This window comes from Taeniopygia guttata, chromosome 2, assembly GCF_048771995.1.
Source record: "Taeniopygia guttata chromosome 2, bTaeGut7.mat, whole genome shotgun sequence".
In the NCBI taxonomy this organism is placed as follows: domain Eukaryota; kingdom Metazoa; phylum Chordata; class Aves; order Passeriformes; family Estrildidae; genus Taeniopygia; species Taeniopygia guttata.
In genome coordinates, this window is record NC_133026.1 from 45,693,888 (window position 1) to 45,718,472 (window position 24,585).

At 36.9% G+C, this 24,585-nt stretch overlaps 1 protein-coding gene across 1 annotated transcript in view; it reads left to right on the forward strand.

Annotated features, from left to right (window-relative positions):
• Positions 1-24,585, forward strand: part of LARS2 (leucyl-tRNA synthetase 2, mitochondrial) — an 81,865-nt gene that overhangs the window by 56,550 nt on the left and 730 nt on the right. The window contains exons 15-20 of the mRNA XM_002199176.7: positions 5,729-5,832; positions 7,010-7,192; positions 9,777-9,946; positions 10,973-11,050; positions 13,067-13,178; positions 19,494-19,621. Coding sequence (XP_002199212.5) covers positions 5,729-5,832; positions 7,010-7,192; positions 9,777-9,946; positions 10,973-11,050; positions 13,067-13,178; positions 19,494-19,621 — 775 coding nt within the window. The remainder of the gene's footprint in view (positions 1-5,728; positions 5,833-7,009; positions 7,193-9,776; positions 9,947-10,972; positions 11,051-13,066; positions 13,179-19,493; positions 19,622-24,585) is intronic.

Genomic DNA, 24,585 nt, shown 5'->3' on the forward strand with positions numbered 1-24,585 from the left:
CACTGTCAAACTGAAGAGGGTCTAGAGGAGGAGCACCATGATAGTCAGAGGTTGGAGCATATGACATACAAGAAGAGGCTAAGGGAGTTAAGTGTGCTCCCCATGGAGAAGAGATGGCTAAGGAGTGAATGTAATTGCTATCTATTGCTACCTAAAGGAGGTTTATAGAGAAGATAGAGCCAGACTCGTCTCAGAGATGTATGGAGAAAGGAAAGGAGTAACAGTCACAGATTGCAGCAAGGTTCAGTTGGACAGAAGGAATACAGTTTTGGCAGGGAAGGTGATGAGACTGGAACCATTTGACCTGAGACATTGTGGCATCTCCATCATCACATATTTTCAAAATGCAGTGGCCAGGGCCCTGAACAACCTGAAGTTAGATCTGATATGAGAAAAGAGTTTCACCAAATGACCTCCAAAGGTCCCTCCCAGCCTGCATTATTCTAAGGACTCTGTGATTCTGTATCTGCATTGCTTTGGAATGTGTTTTGATCACACGCTGGTGTGACAGACCAGTAGCACAAAAGTTGTGTAGTGTAGCCTGGTCTAAATGTGGTAAATTGCAGAAGAAAACTCTACCTTCAGTGAAGAAAAATCCTTAAGAAGTACTGACTACATCTAGGTGACGATGGCAGAAGAAACTTGAAGTTGCTTTCTGTAGAAGCAGTTTGCAAGACTGTGGAGAATACCTTTGGCACCGGATATAATCTCAAGAGCTGTTGCACATGTGAAGATCTGCTACAGCATTGCCCCGAGGGCCAGGTGTATGAACTGCTTAGGTGTGTGCTTAGATGTGTGCTCAGACTGCAAGATGACTCTAACAAATTCATCATTGTGCACAAAATTGTTCACTTGCTTTAGCTTTATGCAAGGTAAAGTATTAGGTGCTTTGAAGCCATGAAGTCAAATTAGAATTTTGTTTTAATATGGAAATCATTACTCCTTTATAAATATTACCATGTATTTTAAATGTTTTAGTGTTAATCAGAGGCCACTTTTGCTCAGTCTTCTGTTTGAAATGTTCAAGGGCTGGTCTGAAAGATCTGAAAAGTATAATTAGAAACAACAAGCTTATTGTTAGGAAGCTCAAAGTCATGATGTCAAAACCCACAGCTCTGAGGGAAAATGCTAAAATGTTAAAAAACACTGCCCTCTTGTGCATTTTCAATCTCTCTCTAGTAGCTTAGGTCTTTTCACTGATTAAAAAAATAAAATTGTTATATGTCAGTTAACAAGAGCTGCCACCGTTTAAAGCATCACCTATCATCCTTAGAAATTGTTATTATTCCCCTACTTATCTGTAGTAATTTTTCATTTTGATATGTTTTCTTTATGGAAATTTTTATTGTTTAGCTCCTATCCTGTGATGTTCAAATCCATTGAAATACTTCTGGGTAGTCTTTAATTATGAGTAGTCTTTAATGGCTATTAATCTAGTAATGTGGTTGAAACAGAAATTTAAAATCCTAGTTTGGATTTTCAAAGCAAGCTTTCCAAATATGGTGTAATGATTATTACAGAAATGTTACAGGTGTCAATATAGCTTAAATATCCCCTAAAGATGAGGCATGGTCTTTTATTTTTAATACATTGGACTACAGATGGTAGGAAATTGAGCAGAAATGCTGCTCAATTTCTTAGTAATGACAAGGCAGAATAAGTGGTACCCTCTGGGTATTCATACATGTGATATCAGATTAAGCCCAAATTGATGTCAATTTGTTCTAGCAGTCTGGTCTGTAAAATACATTGCTTCTATAAGTAATTCAGAAGGCAGCAAGCCCTCCCAGCTGTGACCACTGCTGGGAGAGGGGCCAGGTAGGCAGCTGGGACCAGAAAACTCCTCCTCTGTTCCAGATTAATCCACCATGGCAGGCGTGTGTTGACACTATCCATTGCACCTGCTCAGCTGTGCAAGTACAAGTTACACAGAATTTGTTTCTGCCCTAGACTTCAGTAATCAGTTCTGTCTGATGAATAATTGGAAATGGAATCTAGCACATTCTCACTGAAGGATTATAAAGCAATAAAAAATGTCATTGTTGCCATCAAGTCAGCAGATTTGACTCTGATAGAGGGCAAATCTGCTGAGTAAGAAGGCACTGTTTTTCACATAGCTGAGTTACAGAGCAAAAGAAGATGTGTGTGTGACAGAAATAGCTTATTCTGTGAAGGAATGATGCTGCAGCTTCTCTGCATTCATTTAGGACCTTATCACTAGTGCTGATTTTAAGCAAAAGCTCTCAGTTGTTAACTGTGTGGAATCTTGAACATTCAATATTGTTTTGTCGGGTTTGTTTGTTTGTTTGTTTGTTTGGCTTTTTTTGTCCTAAAATTACCAGTTTCCACATCCTGCAGTCACCTGTATGTAACAGCAGGTCACCCAGTCCCCTGGACTCAGCCAGTCGTGACTGACCTTGTCTTGTCTTCACTCCAGGGCATGGCACTCATGCTCTCTCAGCCTTTCTAAAGGTGCAGGGTGCAAATACATGCCATGAGCTCCTTTACTAGGGCTATCCCTTCTCCTGAATTCACTATTTTATCACTGTGGCAGGCTCCACGGTGTTCTTTCAGCCAGGTCATTTATACTAGGATTGAAAGTCTTGCTGCTCACCCTGCACAGAGCAAAGCAAAGAGCATGAGAACATGGCACGGAGCAGGAATTCCTGATCTATCTGATATGCTTGCCCTTTCCATCCATTGCATGGTCTTAGATTGGTCTCTCATAGAGATGAACCTGTATATGAACAGTTGAGAAAGGAATTAAAAAGACTTAATGGCTAGCACAGCTGATCCTTCTCAGAGGTGCCAGGCACGCTTTGCAGGTGGGATGTACAACACAATCAAAATCTGTAATATGGGCAACGTCTCAGTGCAGATACTCCAGCATGAGCACAAACAAACTTCACAGGCAGGTGAAAGCCTGTCCCATTCCATTATACCTATGGTCTGAAACATGACCAAGCATTCAGAGGAACTCCAGACTCCTCCTCTGTGCCAGAAATACCAGTGTGTCTGAAAATGGCTTAATTTCATTATTCTTGGTGTTTTGGATCAGGAGGTATTTATGGTGCCATGACCAGGTGCTGCAGTATTGAGGTCAGAATTGCATCACCCCTGCTGTGCTGCAGCTCCTTGGCAGTTCCCTCACACAACCAAGAAGTGCATCCCTGCCTTTGAAGGGGATTGTTTGAGGTGTGCAGTTTTATTAACCTGAATTCAAGTGTAACTCTGCATGTGAACATGAGATGGAGCCACCACAACACTGCCAAAATCACTGTGCATTCAGTGCAGGGCTCAGTTTGGTTTAGAGCCCTGTGTTTAGCAGATGGGCTCTGGCTTTCTCGTTTTGGGCATGTCTCCATACTCCTGCGGTCTCCCACTAGGGACACATGGTTGGGTTTTCTTTCCCCATACTTGGTAATGTATTTTGTATTGCATTTTTGTAGCCTCTGTCAGCATAAACAAAAATAAGAAATGCTTGTTCCTACATTCAGTTTTTAGTAACTTGGCGTATGATCTGAACTAACTCTTTGTCATTAAAAATAAGTGTTCCTTGAAAAATCACTTCCAGTGGAGAGCCCTATCTGATTTGGATGATCTGGCTACCTCATTAGCTTTACTTTAGATAGCAGGAAGTGTAGCTATTTTAATAACTGTTTGAGATCTTAAACAGACTGAAGTACAGAATGATAGGGAGGGAATATTTTTTCCTGTGATCTTATAGCTCTAGTTTGTAGAGACAGGAGAAATGTGGTTTATCCTGATGCATTTTCCCACCATTGTTGTTGATAGAGTTACAAAGTTTTTGTTCTAAATTTTTACCTTCTAATTCACTTGAATAATTTATAATAATTTTTTTGTATTTTAGATTATTTTTGCATCCTATTTTTAATTTGTTTTTCATTTTACTGTCTAAAATTGCCTTCAGTTCTCATTCCCTCAAGTTCCTTTACTTCTAAACAACAAGATTTTTCAATCAACCTCTGAAGTATCATCTACAAAATATTTATAGAGATGCTTGAGTTGCTCCTAGTTAACATTGTTGATAAAACCAGGTGGCGTGGCAGAGACTCATACTTCTTTGTGACTGAGTGATACATCAATATGTGCCAGTACTTGCACAATATTTACAAGTATACAGAATATGCAAGGAAGGAAACTCATGTTCAAACTTGAGCATGTTGAAGATAAAATATGAAGCCTGTCACTTTCTCTCCCAGTTTATAGTTTTGTTTTCAAATGTCTTCTTACTTCAGAGTCATCAAAAGTGTTTAAGGATTAGTATTTGGAATATACCTGCTTTAATATGATAGAAACATATAACAAACAATTGTTATATAATTTAATGATACTTCAATTGTTTTATTAAATTGCTTTGGTTTAAATAGTGGGATAAATTGTCATGTGATTTATATTTCTTAATAATTTAAAATTATTTATTAACTCCTTAACAGTGAATCATGTTTTGGATTATGACTTTTTTGTACATGTGAAATAAAATGTGGAAGTCTAGTTTTACTGCTTCTTTTTTAGATGGATATACTCTGGCTTTTTAAAAAAAAAGTTAATAGAAATAATGCATCCTTTTACATAAGTTGTTTTGTACACATTTGAGGTTTCATTAGGTAAAAAGTGTAGAAAATTTAGATTGTTTAATATTGCACATACATATCAGCATTAGGAGGGGCTGATGACCATGTCCTCCAAAATGATGGTCACTGATGTCCCTGTGTTGGAGGGTCCCATGTGAAGGCTTCCAGACTGTATGTGCTTTCTGGGACTGGCTCCTTACCTCCTTCCGTGGCCCCTACTGTTCTTAAAGCTGTATTAGAACTGCCTTACTTTCCTGTTCCACTGAGTGGGAACCAAAAGCTTTAGAGACTAATTTTGTTGCCTTTTTTTTTTCGGTGAAAACAGTGACAGACATGTGACTGAATGCATTAGAAATGCAAGATCATTAAAGGAGGGGGCCACAATAGTGTGTCAACCAGAGCAGTGTTTACTTAGAGTTTATTTCTTGCTGAGTGCACTACTGCCTTTCAAGCCTCTTTTTAGCCTTGTCATATACTAATTTCATGGGATTTTACTCTCCCTGCTGTAAATTTTGCTAGAAAAGTAAGGTGCTAAAAACTTGATGCACTGAGATATGAACTTTTCAGCATTGCCCTTTTTCTAGTACACTTTTTCATACAGCTAGGCCTTCCTGGCTAGTTCTGCAAAGGGACAAGGCATGTGGGTGCTCATGTTAGAGAAACTGTCTTACCTGTTTATAGAAAGAAATGTGCAACAGCATTTTGATTTTTTTTCAAAATCCTGTGTTCCTCAGAGGGAAGCTAGAACTAAATATTTGTAAGACAATGAGGCCAGGTACTTGAATGCTTTCACATGAGATTTAGCTTGACGTTAGGGAAATTGTACTGTTGTACAAGAAACTTCTGTGTGTTATCCATATGCTAATTTGAAAAGTGATGTTAGAATAACTTAGTACTAAATTAGGGTACAGGAATGTGAGCAGAATGCGAATAAATACTTAGACTTGCCAGCCAGCCACCATTAATCAATGCACAAAGTACTCTAAGGTGTCAACTATTTATGTATAGTCAACTTGAAATTCTTGTTTCATTAAAAAATTGTACCTGATTGGCTCAACACCTGAGGCTTATCATAAAGTATGCTTTTGACAGCTCTTTTCAACAGAGAAGTTTCTTTTTCCTTCCATCCTTAGGGAGCCTTTCCATAAGCTCTTGGTTCAAGGTCTTATCAAGAATCAGACATTCAGACTAAAAACAACAGGCCAGTGTTTGAAGAGAGAGGAGGTTGATCTCACTGGTAAGAGAAACTGCATGGGAAAATCAACATAGATGCGTCCCTAAAGCCAGAGACTGCTTCAGTGCCGGGAAAGTTTGGAAGAGAAAATTAATCTAATATTTAAACTGGAGAGCAGCTTCTGTGAGTTTAGGATTTACACATACTGTGAGTACACAAAGATCCTTCTAATACAGGAGCTTTTAATTGCATCCAAACACAGAAACAGTGCTGTGGTATTATTTTGGCTCCAGTGCAGTCCAAAAGATCAAAAGTCAGTTTTGTTAAGACGGTGCTCAGCAGCCTGCTGAATGGAGCCAGTTAGTCCCAGCAAACAGACAACCTACAAAAACATTGTGGCAAAACTAACACAGGTGCAGGCATATTCAGTAGATATTAGGAATGTAAAAACTTTAGGAAATGGTACTCATTCTCAAGTTCTTTGCAGAGGCTTCACTGCGTAAGCTGGACTAATCATTACTATGACACCGGTAGCAACAAAAGTAGTTTGGTCGTATTTGCCTCTCTTAAGCACTCCTCTCATATATCCTTGTTTTCACTGGATACAAACCCTGTAAGACAGTTAAAAATCAACCCTCCAATCCACCCTCTTAAGTTCTGCCACTCTCTGCTACCCTTTTTTCATCTACAAAAGATTGGAGGTTTTTAGCAGAGGATTTTACTTAGTTGCACCTTTCTCAGTGTAAAAGCCCCACTCTGTCTCTAAATTCATGCAAGAGAAAACACACACTTTTCAGGATAGCTTACTGCAATTGGAACCTGTAACTCTGGTATTTGCAAAAGCTAAGTACAGGTCAGAATTATATCAAATCAGTACACGTATCTAGGAAGTTTTAAATATCATGGTTATATAAAAGTTTAAATATCAGGAGCTGTCAAGGCAGCAGCAATTAGGATGCATGCTGATACAGCTTCCAAATGGTAGGAGACTTCATGTCATGATGTGATGGAAGCTTTAGGATATCATTAGTGTTAAAAACATTAACACAGGAAATATTTGGGAGGGAAAAGTGTTTGGAATGTGTTGGAATGTGGAAAATGTTTCTCTTTAAGGTATTTGGAAAAAAAAAACCAAAACACTAGCAACAGTTGTTTCTTCTCATGCTTAGGAAACAAAATTAATTGCTGTTACAAGTAAGCAAAATTGGTTTCAGTAGTTTTTGTATGTCTTAATATTTAGGAAGTGAACCAGTTCACCTAAAAACTGGTGAGAAGCTGCAAGTTGCTTGGGAAAAAATGAGCAAATCTAAGTACAATGGAATAGACCCTGAGGAAATAGTGAAAGAGTATGGCATTGACACCCTGCGCCTTTACATTCTGTTTGCTGCTCCTCCTGAGCAAGACATTTTGTGGGATGCTAAAAGTAAGTCAAATTATTGCTGTAGTTTGTTTTGTTGTCTTTTTTCTCAAGTAGTATATTTTAAACACAAAATTAATATAGTTCTTAATGCCCAAGCTTTGGAAAAATGAATCAAAAAATATAATAAACAGGTTTTATTGTTTGTTTCTTTTAAAGGAGAGAGGATCACAAAGCTGTCACTAAGAGGGAAACTTACAAGATTATTGCAAGCAGCTTACCTCTTATAAGTGAAAAGCATATACTTAAACTACTTAAGTTGTATTTTCTTCTGAGAACTTGGACCTCGTTATCTTTTCTTCATGAGCAATAATTGATTAACAGAAAATTATTTTTCTTTATAATCTGTTTTTTTCTAATCATATCAGATCAGAGATACAACTTTACAATATTTTGTTATTTCTATTTATTAACACACATGCAATGGCTTTTGTAAGCTGGACTATGAAATAGTTCTCAGAAGCAATCTCATTAGATGATAGTCGGAGTTTCTAGTAATTAATATTTCTAGATATTACATTTTTATGAGCTTACTTCTTGAATAAGTTAAGAATTACCCTTCTGTGCACTTATTTACTCCTGTCATGCAATTCCTTATACTGACAGGTCTTAATTTCTTTTATCTACTTTGGTTCATACATTTTAATGTAGTCTTATACATTCATTTACATTTCACCTTCCTGTTGCATAAGGCCTTAATAAAACACTCCATTCCTGGTTTCAAAAAGTATAGTTCTTCATTCTTTCGTGTGTTAAGCTCTTGCCACTTAGTTCAGCCTGCACTAAACTTTATTTCAGTTGTGTCTGTCATGCTTTATATTTGTGTTCCTTTATATATTGTTGCACTATTGTATGTACTGGAAGAGTGGGCTTTATGAGTTCTCAGCTGGCTTTCTGTCACCACCTAATCACAACAGTAGAGAGCTGGGCATTTGAAAAGGTCCCTTAAAACAATGAGTTACTTAGAATCAAGCCTTAACAGCTGCATCCCAAACACTACACATGTGCACAATTCCCTCTGAGGCAGCTGATTTGGTGATGCACAATCTTTTTGCTGTGTTTTCTGATCTTGAAAATGGAATAATTCAATTACTGTGAGGATAGTGTGCACCAAATCTTAGTTGCAAAGTATAGAAGAGCTTGGTGATTAAACATTTTGTAAGAAAGCTAAGCACATGCAATTGTAATGCTAGCAAAAATGCATTTATTCATTCAAGCCAATCTGTTTACCACTTGAGAAATACAAAGGAAGATTTTGACATCATCTCATGTTAAAAGTATTGGAAAACATGAACAAAAGGAGATTTTAGCCACCTAAAGATATTTCCAGGGGAGAAGAAAATAGAAAGTTAGGTGAAAAGCATCTCTTAAATCTCCTTACTCTTTGTTCTGAATTTTTTAATGATAACAAAATTATGAATGTTTAAATTTAAGCAATTAAGCAGGTTGTGTTGGATTTGACCTTGGGCTGGATGTCAGGTGCCCACCAAGATGCTTTGTCACTCCTTGCTTTTCAGTTGGACAGGGGGAGAAAAGTGCAACAGAAGGCTCATTGGTTGAGGTACAGGCACGGAGATCACTCAGCATTTGCCATCATAGACAAAACAGAATTGACTGAGAAAATAATTTAATGTATTACCAATTAAAATGAAAGTAATGAGAAGTAAAACCAAATTTATACCTTTCCCTCATCTCTCCCTTTTTCCTGGGCTCAACTGGCTCTGTCAGACATGGGGGAAGCTTCTAGAAGCTTCCCAGAGAGGCGATCCTTATAGCCTCTGCCTACCAAAACTTTGCCACACAAAGCCATTACAGGAAATTTTTCATTCAGAGAATGTTAAATCGTAGTTCTCAGTTGTCATCATCCTTCTCTCCACTGGGTGGTATAGCCTTTGGATGATTACCCTTCAGACTAGATTCTTTGTCCTTTCAGTGGTGGGCATCAAGTCAGTGCTTACGTCATTCTCCCCTGTGGTGTGAGCAGCCATGGACTAGGACTGATGCTTCAGGGTCAAGGTCAACAGCTTCATAGTGTCCCCATCCCAAAATAAGCTGTGTCAAAAGAGGCTACCAGGAGTCAGAGCCTATACCCATTAGCACAATAGCATCTCTAGCAACAAAAGTATACGTACTTGCTAAAATCAAATTTGAAAAGAAACTTCTCAATTTGAAAAGATACGTGTATGCATACTTGTGTATATGTTTGTATTCTGCCATGAGTTCAAAAAATGAGAGCACGTACAATTCCTTTGTAGAGTCATTAAAACAGATGAGCCTTCTAGCATTGACATAATATTGGGTTATTTTACGGATTTTCGTAAATATTCTATGCTGTATTCTTGCTATATACATCTGTTTTAAAGTCATTGCAGAAAAATACTTTCATCTTACTGATTTTTTTCCGTTGAAACAACTCAGCATTACTTGTAAAGACATTTTTAATTGCATTGATGTATTTTATTTAAAATAGAGTTTTTTTAAAAAAAAAATGCTTAACTCCAGTGTTCTGTTCTGTTCCCACTTTTCTTTAAAGTTTTGGATTCTTTACTTTTAACTGACATTTGTTTCTGAAATCTTTCATTAATCTCAGCTGATGCCATGCCCGGCGTTCAGAGATGGCAGATACGCCTCTGGGCGCTTGTAACCAAACTTATTGAAGCAAGGACTTCAGGAACCATGCCCAATCCTGAGCTTCTGAATAAGAAGGAGAAGGCTGAAGCCAGAAAGATCTGGGAGCAGAAGAATCTGGTGATTTCTGAGGTTAAAAGAAACACTTACATAGTTTCTAAATTACTAAATAAGTTGTTTCTTATGCTATAACCATATGTTTGATTTACAGAGCCAAAAGCTTTTCCCCAGATGAGTAACTGATTTTTTTAAGTGAATTATTCTCTATGTAAATAATTTTATCTACCTACTAGTTTTGTGAGCCTTATTTAAAGGATGAAATATAAAGAACTTATTTAAAGGATGTATGCCTCATTTAAGGACTGAAATGTTATGACATTAAAGTTTTATCAATTTGGGATTCAAATTACTCCATTTCAAGCAAAAAAAAAAGTACGTGAGTTCTGTAGGTTACCCTGACAAAAGCTTTGGTCTCTTTGCTTCATACCTCATTATCAAGCCTGCTGTTTCATATAGAATGAAAAAAGCCACTGGTGAAAATATATTAGCATAGCCTTGAAAAAAAATACTGAAGTGGTTGTTCATCTCTTGTTATGTGTTATCTCCTGCTGTGATTAGTATGAATTCAGTTAGCCAAGACTCAGAAGGAAACATAAATACCTGCAAAATTAACTTCAAGTAATTTTCTTTGGATAAAAACTTTTGCCAGTTTAAACCCTGCTATGAGGGATATTTAACCAATAATTTAACCAACTTTACAATTCTAATTTTGTAATCTATGGACAAGTTTTCACCAGTATAAATGGATTTACAAGATAGAAGGCCTCTTGTAGGGGCAAAGGGAAGATACTTTTTTAAAGGAAATAAAAGGTGACTAATGCACATTTTTCATAGCATTGTTTGAAGCTTTTTAAATCGTGAAACAGAAGGGAAGCTTGTCAGTTGAATTTTTATATGACTGTTTTATATGATTTTCCGCCCCACATGTGATTGCACATATGATGTGTATGCATACCAAGTGATTTTCTTATAAGAGAGAAGATGCACATATTTCACAAATTGAAATTGATTACCGGTAATTGTTTTTCATTTAAAAACCCAGTATTCCAAGTGGAAAATTTTAAGTAATTAATGACAGACCTTTTCTTCTAATACAAGGTAACCAAGTACTTCACAGAGGATCATTTGTTCAATGCAGCTATTTCCCGATTGATGAGCCTCACAAATGTACTCCAGGTAAGTATATGATTTTAATGAAAGTATTTTTCTCTCAGACACTGCTTCTGTCAGTCTTTCTACCAAGCAGGAGCTGCCTGAACTATAGGTCCAGCTTTCTGTAAGTCATTAACTTCATAAATAGTATTACTAAGTCAAGATCCTTGTTGAGTTACTCAGTTCAAAAGCAGCATGTCCCAGTATCACTGTAACCCTGAAATATACACAGTTTTGCAGGAGGAGCTTGATGGTATTAGTTTCACCAGATTCTGATGTTTATATCTGCATCCTGTAGTTTGAAGAGGATACATTTTGTTTAGTTCTGCTCTTTGTTCTCTTGATTTTAACCAAATTGCATAGGTAGATAGGTATAGTAGTACATTATAGAATTACCAAACATTCTGATTTTAAAATGGTTGTTCTTTGCACGGAAAATCACACATTGTCAGTCCTCAAAGACAGCTTACACTGCTGAACTTAAGTTTTAAGGTTTTTAATTTAGATTGTTGTTTATCAGCCAGTGTGATAGATGAAATATAATAAACTACTATCATTATTTTCATTACTACTCTTAGATTTGGTTGAGCAATCCTTCAGGCATGTAATGGTAACCTGATATAGACCAGAAATTAAATATAATTTTTAAAGTTTTAGCTTCTTTATTGAAATTCCACTTTATACCTTATGGGTTCCAATTTTGGATATTGGCAAAATCAAGGAATTTAACCAGAAGTTAAGTAGGCTGTGCACAGGTGCTATACTGAGACAACTTAAGTCTGGCATCCTGTATGGTGTTGAAGAACTGTACACAGTTCTTTATCTCCAACTCAATGACTCATAGGCAGCTGGGGCTAATGGATGGAGGAATGAATGTTAAAAAAAAAAAAAAAATTTAGAGTCCTACAGACAGCCAGATACTTGAACACTGACGTTTTTCTTGAGCAAAGAAGACAGTGCAGTATCTTTGAAGAATAAGTTTCCACATAGCATACTGACACTTCTTCTTTTGCTCCCAGTTAAAAGGAGGAAGTGGAGAGGTGGGCAAGGATTAAACATTGAAAGTGGGTAGTAGTTACTAAAACTTACTCAAATATAGTTTGCACTATAAGATGCCCTCTGACAGCATTTTCAGTCAAGCAAATCACTGGTTTTTGACAATTCTCTGGTTGATGAGAATGGGTTTTCATCACATCAAATAATTCTCATAAGGTGACATGTATTGACCTTTTTTTGTGCTGTTTCATTAGAGAGATAGATTACAAAATAAATGTATCAGCTGAATTTGCCATAGGTTGTAATCTCTTAGGTAAAGAAAAAAAAAGTTAATCTGACTACTTTTAGTGCTGTATCTTTCTTTTTACGTTTTCTGTAAGTTAAGTTAAATGGGGAAATGAAGTTCAAATTTTGTCAGTCAAGTTACCTTTTGCCAGAAATTGCACATTTTCTATACTAAAGAAGCCAGACACTTTACTAAAATAATGAGAACATAAAACTGTAAAAGGCTTCATTGTGCTTTTCATTCCCAAGGCTTCCTTCAGCTCTAAAACCTCACTTTGTCACTAAATTCAGCTTTACTGAAGCCACTCTCTGTTCGTGTAGAATTGAACCTTGTCCCAACAAAATATGTGTTTCATTCAGCACAGTTTGACTGTCATATGCAAGTGCTTCACCTCTTCTCAGATGTCCGTGGCTTTGCCTAAGGTTGCACTTCTAGAAAAGGCAGCACTCAAAAGGAATTTGTGGGCCACTCTTGTCCACGTGAATGTGTGTTCAGAGATCTATGCTAGAGTAGATCCCCAAGGGTCTTCATCAGCCCCTTCAGGATTAGCTTCTAAGTGTTAGAGAGCACTCTATGACCAAGAGTTCTGATTTTAATTCTCCATTTTCATAAGTTTCCAATTTATTCTGAAATTACACTCTCCTTAGCACAGACACTGATTTTAGGTTTTATTACTGCATTTTCTTCTTAATTAACTACTTTCCTCCCCTCCTCAGAATGTTAATAGTTTGTTTCTTTTTCCTTGCTTTTTTGCTCAGCAAGCTCCTCGGCCTCTTGCTCTCCACAGTACAGAATTTGAAGATGCTTTGGCGTCACTCTGCATTATGGTTGCACCTATGGCTCCCCACATTGCGTCAGAGATGTGGAAAGGTATTTATAAACGTCATATAGGTGTTCTAGGAAAAAGGGCAAGAAATGTGCAAAAACATCTGTAATTCAGCACGTGCCACTTACCCCTGAATTCTTTATCTAGCTTGTCACCTCCTGTCATAATTGTTTAACAAACTTGAAGTTTGTGTCACTCCTACATCTCTCTTTTCTGCCTTTGGTTTTTTTTTCCTTGCAACTAGATGGAGAAAGGGAGATAGAAGAAAAATTCAAGGCAGGACTTGCATGAGGAATTCATATGTCAGCTGCTATCTGCTCCTGAATATGGATGGCATTATTAAGAGCTGAACACCAGGACAGGAACAGCCCTTTTTAAATAACTCTGTCAGAGCCTTTGGAATACAAATATTTTCTTTCAGGAATTCAGTCAAAGCGAACCATATCAGAGGATTGGATACTAAAAAGACTAAAGGAATGTTCAATAAAAATCTTACTCTTTTGGGATGCTCCAGAGACTGAGGGACACTGTAACTGTGCTCTAAATTAACCTCTATGGAGAATAGGAATGGTAGACAGGGTATCTTTTCAACTGTCAGAGTTGTACAGGTCTGAATACGAAATGGACTAAATTGCATGCTGCTGATACAGTTAAAGCCTGTGAAATAGTGGATGTTCATGCCAGAGTTTAGCAACTGATTGTAAGGTTTATTGGGAAAAGTCCCAAGATGCATATGGGAAGATAGGAATATATTCTGCATTGTGGCTGGCCACAAACTGCTCTGTGGTTTTGGACCTAATGTTAGCTTTTGGATTCTGTTTTAATGGTTTTATTTTCAATGGTTGTCCCCAAAAACATTGTGGATACAAGTGTTTGCAGAGCAGTGCTACTAAACTGATGATATTTCAGTGTTGTGCATGGCCCTGTAAATGTTAATTGCCAAGGGAAAAGACCATTCTTGTTCAAAGCAGTAACAAAGAAGCAGAGCCTGTGGAAGCAATAAGATTTGGTAGGGAGAGTGGGTTGGGTTTTTTGCATGTGTTTTCAAGTGATTTTAAAATGTCTTAATAGAAGTTTAACTGTCTAGAATAAAGAGTGGCATCAAACATCCATATATGATGACATGCCATCTATTTAAAATAATGCTAAATAAAAGTAATTATCATGACTGTTTTCCACATTGGTGAAGATGGAGACAGAAGATATTCAGGATAATTGCTTATACATACAGTGCCTTCTGAACTTGGAATTCTAATACATGTTTGGAAATTCAGAATTACCAGCTATGGTTGATAAAATGACAAAGAGCACTAGGATATCTTAATTAACAACTTGTCAGACATGAAGCTTAATCCTGTAGTGTTTTGAATGTTAGATAAGGAAGTCTTTTCTTGCTGCTAAAATCACTGGAGAATGAAAATGATAAACATTTTCTGGATCTCCCTCTGATGTACAAATGAAAAGGAAGCATATTAAAATTGGAAGTGTATTGTCCTAAGCCTCTGTCTGCATTTAAAGATGAAATTTTACTTGTGTGGTCAAAGACATGTGCACTGTAATCCAGTGCAGCAATCATAAAAAAACATTATGTGTTGATTACTGCCTGAAGAACTTTATTACTAAATTTGAAAATGAAAGTACCCTTTAGCATGGTAATCATTGCATTATACTGAAGTTATTAAATAATTTTATCAGGAGAATGTGCGTACATTTAACTGCTGCACTGTGGTAAGAATACTGTATTATTTTGAAATAGCCAACATCTATCAGTTCTGTCCTGGGATTGAGATTTCATATTAAAGATTTCCCAAGTTTTGAATTGCACTTTGGTTCCACCAAGTCCTGTTACTCTTCTGAGTAACCAATTTCTCAAACTTTATTGTGTATAAGTGATGACGCTTTACTATTTTAAATAATTTCAATACGAAAATTAAGGTTTCTAGATACTTTGTTTAGTTTTCTCTGTGCTTTAGTTCTCCATACTCAGAGAGGATAAGTCTCTCCTTTTGTACCTTGGCTTTGCATCTAAATGTCAGGATAATGCTGCTTCCTCTTTCATAAATTGGTCAGGAAAAGAAGTTTGTATATTGTTAGTTCTATGAATTGCACCTATAGCAGTGGACTCCACTCTTTGGTGGAAGCTGCTCGGATGCTGTTCTGTAAGTGCCTCACCTTTCAGCAACTGAACAACAGCAACCCATGATACTTTGTGTGTGAAGAAGTTCTTCTCCTGCCTTAGAGGACGAGCAGTTTTTGGTATTTTGGTGTGTCAGCCTGGTGTTAGTTGTGCAGAGAATGCACTGGTTTATCGCTCAATTACATAAAAAGCAGCCGTAGCCCCTCAGTGTGGGAAGAGTTCATCCGGCTGATATCTTGGCAGTTTATGAACACTAACAGGATGAGGAAATCAGTTTCCTTCCTGAAACCTTGTATCTAAGGAATATACAGACACCATTTGAGACTTTTTTTTAGTTTGTTTGTAGTAGTACAGTGTTTTGCTGCTCAGACAAGGATATGAAACTGCTTATTGTGAGTTGCTAAATTTTTATTAGAGATGGCACATGAAAGATATGTACACCTTTGATAAACACATCTCAGGAAATACTGAAATTAAACATAAATTTTGAATTTTTAATGGTATCATTGTCTTAGCAATATTTTAAGTGTCACTACAATAGCCCTGTTGCAATAATTTGTCTGAATTCAGCCCTTGCTCAAAAAGGCTTCTGAAGAGAATGGAGTTGAGAAAAAGCTAATTGATGTTGCAGGTTTTGATTGAAAATCTGAATGTAGAAATCCCCCTTCACAAAGCCAATAAGAAACATGATTTGGAGTTTAATTTTTTTTTTTCTCCAAGAGTAGTAGCATAAAAGGAAGGAGAACAAGTCCTTCAAATGGAGGAAGGCAGATTGTTTTAAGAACGCTAAAAGGTTTTGATTGGAGTTTGCTGGATTGCAAGCACATCCTAGAGTTAACTTACAGAAGCCCAGGCTTTTCACATCCTAGTTCTGTAGTACTATACCAATGGTATAATACAGCTTTTCTTAGAGCTGTCTGGAAACAGCTGTTACCATCTATTTGAGACTGCAGATTGTTTCACATATGACTGACAGACAGGTATGTAACTTTCCCAAATCTGTCAAATAGGGAGATTCATTAAATAGTAAAAAGAATATCAAGAACAAAGTAACATGGTAACAAAGCCGGAAAGAGGCTGCATAGGCAAGTAGATACTCACGCAATATGCTTCTCCGTTTGCCCTTACACCCTCCTTATCTGAGCTTTTCCATTAAACTATCAGTATTTGGATATTCACCCTCAGAGTCATCTTGTACTTCCCCCTCTGATCTTCTTACATTTTCTGTTTGAAAATCCCTAGTCCTAAACTCTGATACTGCCATTGTTTCAGATGCTTTCATTAGCTTCCTTTAATCCCCCATTAAGACTTCCATCTTCATTTCCTTCTCTGCTTTAACCTCTCTGTTCCAGGGTTGTCACAAGCCAGCTCTTTCTCAATTTACTTCATAATCACAACTTTTCCTCTAGCCTACATAATTTTGTGTCTAAGTAGCTGCACAATTACTAGAATTTTACAGATAATTTTGTTCCAGTGCTTTCTTTCTGTAAGACTAGAGTTACCTTTCTGTCCTAGCACCTTGCTGATACATGATTGCTCCCACGTCTTCCTTCTTAAATCTCTTTAAAATGAGAATCTGCTCTCTCCTGTCAAATAGCACCTTAGGGGAAATATTATGCTTATGAAATACTCCTGTAATGCTAGTTAAAAAAACATTTCCCTGAGCTGAAGTTCAGTTGTTAGACTGGTCCTGTCCCCTCTTTCTCTCAACTCACTAATTTACAGTACTATTTATAGTACTCGTTTAACTTGGTTTTTTAAAATGGGTTCCAATGCTGTGAGTTACTGGTTAGGGAAACCGTGTTCTAATATTATCTTGCGAGTCAGTAGAAGTCAATTGAAGCAGATTCAATAGCAAGATCAGGGCTTCAGACTGAGCACAAGTATTGTCTTTGATCTGTCCCATACAGATGGATACATATAAGTAAAAAGCTTACAGTAAGTAAAAATATACTCATTTAGCTTTCTGTCCTGCATCTGCAAGAGAATCTATAGCCATAAAAGCAAAATACATAAAAAAATATGATGCAAAATGCACACCACTTTATAAAAGGCACTTCACTAGGTGCTTTCCTGTACAGTAAGACAATGTAAGAGGTTTTATATGTTTCCACAATCAAAGTTTCAGAAATGGTCCATTTTTAATGTATCAATCACTATTCTGGATCAGAGTGATGAAGTTTCTGGTTTAGTGTGTTAAATTTTGAAGATACAAATCAAATCATTATGGTTTCTGTTCTCTACAGCTTACAAAATGTGAATTAAAGCAGGAAGCCAAACAGGCAACATAACTAAAACCTTCATTTTGGTTTCCTGTCAAATTGTTTTCTCAAACTAGTTCTGTTGACTTTTCTCTATGGATGAGCTCATACCTCATTTTGTAGCAAGAAAATGAACCAAAAGATTGACACTGGGCTTACTCACACTTTGCTTCAGAATACATTTTAATTATTTTTTATTGGTTGGTTTATTAGGACTGACAGCCTCCACAGGAATTAAAAGGGACCCTGGTTTTGCTTTTGTAGATATAATTGTATATCAGAAAGTGAGTTTTAAATAGTTTGAAGAATTCTCTTCAACAATAAAATAAGGAATGGCCAGTGTGCATGCTTGTGCCACAAGGCGTGTGATCAGTTGGAAAGAAATGAGGTCATCTGGATGTTCAAAAGCCAAAAAGGAAAGAATCTAACAGCTGTTTTCTTTACAGTCAATGTGATGATGAATCATCAATATGAAGATTTTTTTCTGCTTGAGTTTCTATCTTTTGCTCTCTCAGTTTCTGAGCTACTGCTGCAAAAGGAAAAAAAAAATACACCAAATCAGAGCCACTGATAATAAATTATTTACCTAACAAATACTTGTTATTATTAGGAAAATTGCATGATCTTGCTTGCCATTAGAAATAGCTCCCATCGGTCCTCCCCACCGTCCCTCTCTGAGTCATTCAGCAAATAGCACAGCTGTGTGTCATTTTACTGAAGCACTTTGTCTGTAAAAGCACTGACAAAAATTGGTGGAATTTTCTGGAGGAAGCTGCTCTTTATGTCCCTGTTTGCTGTTACTCACCGTATTAGTCTAAACAATCCAGTGAGCTGAATTGATGTATGCACAGTGCATGGGTTGGGTGAATGCCTGTGGCTGCTGCCCTGCTGTTTTGAACAGCTTCAGTGCCTCAGTTTCCCCAGTAAGTCTTGTGTTGATGGGTTTTCTTTATGCTTTTGATGGAGTTTCCCTAAACCAGAAGAGATTTCACATTCAGGATTTTGCAGTCCTGAATGAAGTATGTGCTTATAAAAGGTTTGCATCCATGTTCTTATTCATATGCAGAAAATGCTTTTAATTTAAAAATCCCCTGGCTCTGTAAGAATCACAAGAGCAACCATCATCAATACTGATTATATTTGACAACATCTTGTTAAATTAAGTCTTTGTATTTTGTCATACAGCTGCAGTAAACAGCAACACAAATCCTGCTCAGTATCTTCTATTCAGTTACAGAATGCAGCTTCAGAATGACTTGCATCCTATTCTCCTATTACTTAAACAAATCAGGAATTCATTATCTTGGGAAGACCATAGCCAGATCACTTATATCCATTTTAGGATTTTTTTAAAATAAAATCAAAGGATAAAATGTTTCAGAATGTAAAAATCATAAGAAGGAGAGCAAGCTGTGCAAGGCATTCCTTTGTATAACCTTTAATTTGTGAGAAATATGCTTGACAAAATAGAGAAAATCTTGCAAGTAGCTTGACCTGCAAATTTAGAAACTACCCAGCATATTACAGGTGGTAAAATAAACCATAATCATTTATCATTCTCAGTTGTTAGTAAAAATCTAATCAAACTGGTGGCATTACTGAAAATAAATGCAGTATTATGGTTGACTTTTAGAAGCAGAGGTCAGCTTGTGTTGCAGTATGACAATTTAAAATAATAACCAGCAGTCTTCTGTGCTCTTGGTGAAGTTATAGAGTGTTAATTTAAATCTAAAGTGTGCCCACATTGTTAATATCCTTACTCATGATATAAAACAAATGCTTCAAAGATGTATATATTTTTGTTTATAATGTGTTGTATGCTAATCTAAACAATGTTATTTCCTCCTATGGCACTTGCTTTTAAAGTCAACTTTATCTTGATCTAATTTGTCAAACAAATTCCAGAGACAAAATATTCTGGTAACCATACAGATGAATGTTTTACTGTTTTCATTTTCCAGGTTTGGCACATGTGCAGAATAAACTTTGTACTCATCATCACTGGGATGTTGATGTTCTGCAGCAGTCCTGGCCCAAAGTAGACCCAGAGTACCTTCAGCCATCAGATGTTGTGGAAATGTCTGTACTGGTAAGAGCATTTTGATTTATTTTCAGTAGTGGCCAAGTAATGTTGAGCCCAGAGGATGATGGAATTTCTTCTCTTGTGGAAGTCAGTTCCCATAGTAGATGTCCCAGTGAAAGTTCAAAATAGAAGCTGCTATTACAGTTGTGCTGAGTAATTAAAATGGTTTCCTAAACAAAAAGATACAGTGAGTCTGGAAGAGAGATGCCCTAAGTATAAATCTTTCAGAGTGACTGCATATTACTACCTGTGGAGAGTTGATCAAGGATGATACAGTCAAAACTAGGATCACAATACAGGCCCAGATTTTTCACCTGACAGTGCATTTATTAACTCAGCCCTGTACACAAATGTATAATTAGAAGATATTTCTTGTGGTTCCAGTACTGCTATGGCTCCCTAATAAAACAAAGCATAAGCTCAGTTAAGTTGTGATTTTTACCAAATGATGTTACCCATCTGCCTTGGGCTGAATTTCTGGCACATGTCAGGAGAGTCCATTTGCAAGAATGGAGTTGAGAAAACCAACTGTCTTTGGAAATGTTATAAATTCCCATTTCCCTTTGGGCTCAAAGCCCTGAGCTGGCTGCTCAGTGGAAGAGTGCACATGTAACTACCTTTTCCCAGCGTGTGCACAGTGTAATTTACTGTCTTCTTTCCTATGGCTCCAGTTAACTAACATGTGTTCAGGATGCTCCCAGGCATCATAAATCTTGGTCATAAGACAGGGCACAGAGGGAATGAATGCCTGGAGCCAAAGGCGTGGGATCCCTGAGCAGTGTCTCAGCTCTCCCACTGGGTGACTCCTGCTCCACCTGCCTTCAAGTTCCTCATGCTCAGGCATTGTGATAATTGGTAATTAACCTAGATAGTCGGTAATTAACTACATCTAAGGACTCCTGCCTTTTTCACTGTTCCTCAAAGGGTAATCTTTAATGCTAACATTCTAAATGTTAATGTTCTAAATTAAAGTTAATGCTTCAACTTAAACATTTCCTGTGTTTCTGGACATTGACTGAAAATGGAGCTTATAGAAGAAATGACATTTGGTCATATCAAACTGTATGTTCTGTGTGTATAAAAGAAACAGAAACAGTGCATTTTGGTTGTATTTTTTTCAGTTTGCCCCTTTGGGGGAGGGAGCAAAGCAGTTGGGTTGTTTCTGTTGAGCTGAGGTTTTTGAGTAGGGAAGAGATTGGTTGAATTTAGGGGAAGCCATTTTGCTGTAGATTTCCTCAATCAAAGTATCTTTGCAAATAATTTCATATCTTGCCCAATCTCTCAGTCAGTTTATTTGAACAGAATGAAAAATAATGTTAAAGCAAAGACTAAGGAGTATGTCTTTTTGAAGGAAATTTTCAATTGTCATATTTCCAAACCAAGGACATAATTGCCAGCTGGGGTTAATAGAAGACTTAGCCTAATAGTCACTGTGGGTGAATTGCTTTTTTCTTCTTTTGTACTCTTTCTTTCTTTAACTGATAAGCATTTAGTTCTAACAGTAAAAATCTTCACTGAGGTATGATCACTTCTCTCAAGCTCAAAATAAGCCTTCACGTCCAAGCACAGCTAGCAAACATCTTGAATTCCAGTGTTCAGTTTATAAGGAAGTCGTGAATGAGAAATTGTGTAATTATAGAAACATCTTCACAGTTGTGGTTAAAGCAAACATGTTATTAAATATATCTTTGAAATAACAACTTCAGCAACACAGGGAAGTTGTTGAACAACTCTGGACACAGTGTTTTTAAGACTACACAACCAAACATGAAAATGCCTAAGTATTTCACTGATATTTTTCTACTAACACATACAATTTCCTTCTCATAAAAAGGAACAAGAAAAAATTAATTTAATTAATTTAATTTAATAAAATTATTTTTGTTTATTTTCCTGGTTGACTTTGTCAAAGCCATAGCCTTGTATAAGTGTTGTTGTAGTAAGAGAAAAAACAACCCCTGGGTTCTCAGTCATATATTTATGGAATTATGTGATATATGTAAACACTTTCCTTCTGAGAAAGCAAGTGACTGTAAGACCAGAGAGACAAGTTGCTTTTTTGAACTGGGAATAATTCTTAGCAACAGTGCCTACAGAGTGTGCCTAGCTTTCTACTGTAAGAGTAAAGCAAAAGGGAAATACGGGGGAGCAGGGAATGTGAATCTGAACGGAATGTGGGAAGTCTTGTGGACACTGAAGGTTTTTGTATATCTGCAAAAATTAATTGCCCTCATTAAACCAAGAAATGTTCGCCATACAGAGGAATTGGTTTTGCAAAGAGTCAGTGTCTCTTCACAAGGCTGTACAGTCAAACCAAGTCTCTGGGCCACAACCCTATTCTTCTCAAGCCATCAAACTGCCTCAGGCTGCCAGGGATTTGTCTGCTGAGACATTCTGGGTTTATTTCTCTTCACACAAAATACTTCATTATTTCCTGTCTGTGCTGGATTTATGTCTTTCCATATTTAACCCAAAGCAACAAAAGCAACCAGCTCACTGTATCCTTGGCTGAAACAATATAAATTGCCTACAAGAAACACATTTAAATTCACTGGGTATGCCCAGAATCTGTTACTCTAAATATTATTGCAAAGTTGAGTATTTTAATAATACTGTATATTATTAATGCTCTGAAAAATCTGAACTTAATGTAGTGTGCGTTTCATCCTATAAATACTTCTGACTATCATTCCTCACATTTTCTAGGTGATGCAGATCTGTTAGTAGATCTTATAACTGATGTTTTTATAAATAAAAAAAATTGGTGTCATTTTCCTTGCTTTGGCATATGAGGGAGGCCTAACAGTGCATAGAAATTTATTTTCTTTCTAACTTCTCAGAAGGATTATGCATCAATGGTAAAAAAATATTTTAGTTGAATTAAAAATTCCTCTCTGCAGCCTCAAGGTGCTTATTTTTCAGTCTTTTGTAATTTCATTTCAACTTTTATAACTTCCGTAGTTACCACTGGCTTCCTGTAGATTTGGAGTAGTGTAGAATGTCAAATGTTAAAAAGAAAAAAAAAGAAATTAGGGAAAAGAAGAGAAGAAAAAAGCAACAGCTTCCTTCCTCGGGGGAAGAAAGGACCCAAGACTCGTGTATTTCTCCTCTTGCAGTTTGCCATGGTTTTTCAGAGCAACAAGGCTGCCAGCCCCCAGTTTTCTTGTGCTGGCACTTTTACCTGGAAATGCCATGAGTTATGCTGGTCTAGTGAGATACAGAGAGAGAGATGGAGGAATAGCAGAAGGCATTTCTCCTGCTGAGAACCTAAGCTCTGGACTAAAAGGATTTGTGACTAGGATGCTTGTTACACACAGCATGTGATGAAATCTGCAGCTGCCTGTTTTAAGAATAGTGTTAAGATGCTTCATGATACCTACACTATAATGAAAGCCATGCTCAAACATGTGGTGAAACCGTAACCAGTCTGCTGTTTGATAAAAGTTATGGTCCCAGCTCAGAGCATAGTGTGGGAAGATCCAGAGACATGCTGTGGGAAGGTGGAGATGTGCTGTGGGAAGGTACAAGTGCCAAGTTGCCCAGGCTTCTTGACCTTTCTAGGAAAACACAACCACTAGCAGTCATTTATTTACCAAGTTGATTTAGACTGCTTGGCTTTTCTGTTGAGAACAGCACCAAATAGGCTAGTTGTGGAAAATTTCCCCCTGCCAACATCCATCCACTGGGACATATTAATTTGCATGATGGAGGACAGTGAATGACATTTTAACTAGACAGGCATAGCTTTGAACTGCAGGCTGCGTGTCCTAGCAGCAAGCTGAGAGGCTTGCTTTATATTCCCACTAAAACTGTATCTGTTTGGATTTTACTGTTTTCTTTTTTCTGTGGAATGCACTTCTTCTCTGAAGTGTCCTGTCAAAAAGAACTGCTTCTATATACTTTTCACAAAAGCTCTAAAAATTAATTCCTATGTGTTTTTCAAGGATTTTTACATTACACGAGATGCTAAAGGCAAAGTTTAACACAGCCAGCCTTTTATGATGCCACATTATGGATGCATGTAGGAGTAATTAAAAGCCTACTGACATTGTCACTGTAAATTATTGTCAAGACTAGCCAAAAAACAGAAGTGGCTCATCCTTGCTGCATTAAAGACTCCATTTTGTTCCTTAAAAATCTGTCCCAACTTCCTCTCTCAGAGAATTGCACAAATTATTTTATTTTCAATAAAATAAAACACAAACAAAATACAAACTAGGTAAGTGAACTAGGCCTTTCTCATTTGTTGTATGTTGCATACAGATACCCTGGATAAAATCCAGGTGAAAACCAAGTCATGAACATTTTTATGTCCAAACTGCATGAAGCAACATGTGTTTCTTCTAGAAGATTGAAATCTCCTTGAAATGATGCCTAGAAGTCAGAAATCTGCAGTACCTATACAGATTATTATGCAAGTAATGCAATTAACTGCATTAAAAAAATAGAATTGTTTCATTTTCTAAAATGTGTGATTGACCTTCTTCTTGTTAAGCCAGTGAAAATAGTCCATATAAATCTCAAAGCCTTTGTAATAATTCATTTTATGCCAGCTCCAGAAGGGTACTTTGGAGATACAGGTACAGTCAGGCTCTGTAGTCTGTCTCCATTACCTACTGTAACTGGATGACAGAATGGATTTATAAAACCATTTTATAAACTAAGGTGATTCCCACCAAAGGGCTTACTCAGTTTTACTTACGTGATTCTGCCCTACTTAAGCAAAACCAGCGTGGAAGCTGCAGTGAAAACCAGCCCCACACAGGAAAATGTTACTTAGGGAGTAGCTGACGTCTTTGTGGTCAGTGTTGGATGAATGAGCCATGGGTTGAGTACAACATATAACGAGTGCAACATACACTAAGTTAAATCCTATTTTTCTAAAAATAATAAATCTTCCATTTGAATCTCTGCAAGACATTGCTTAGCTGTAAAGAATCCAGATTGCTCTCCGGAAGTATGTACAAACC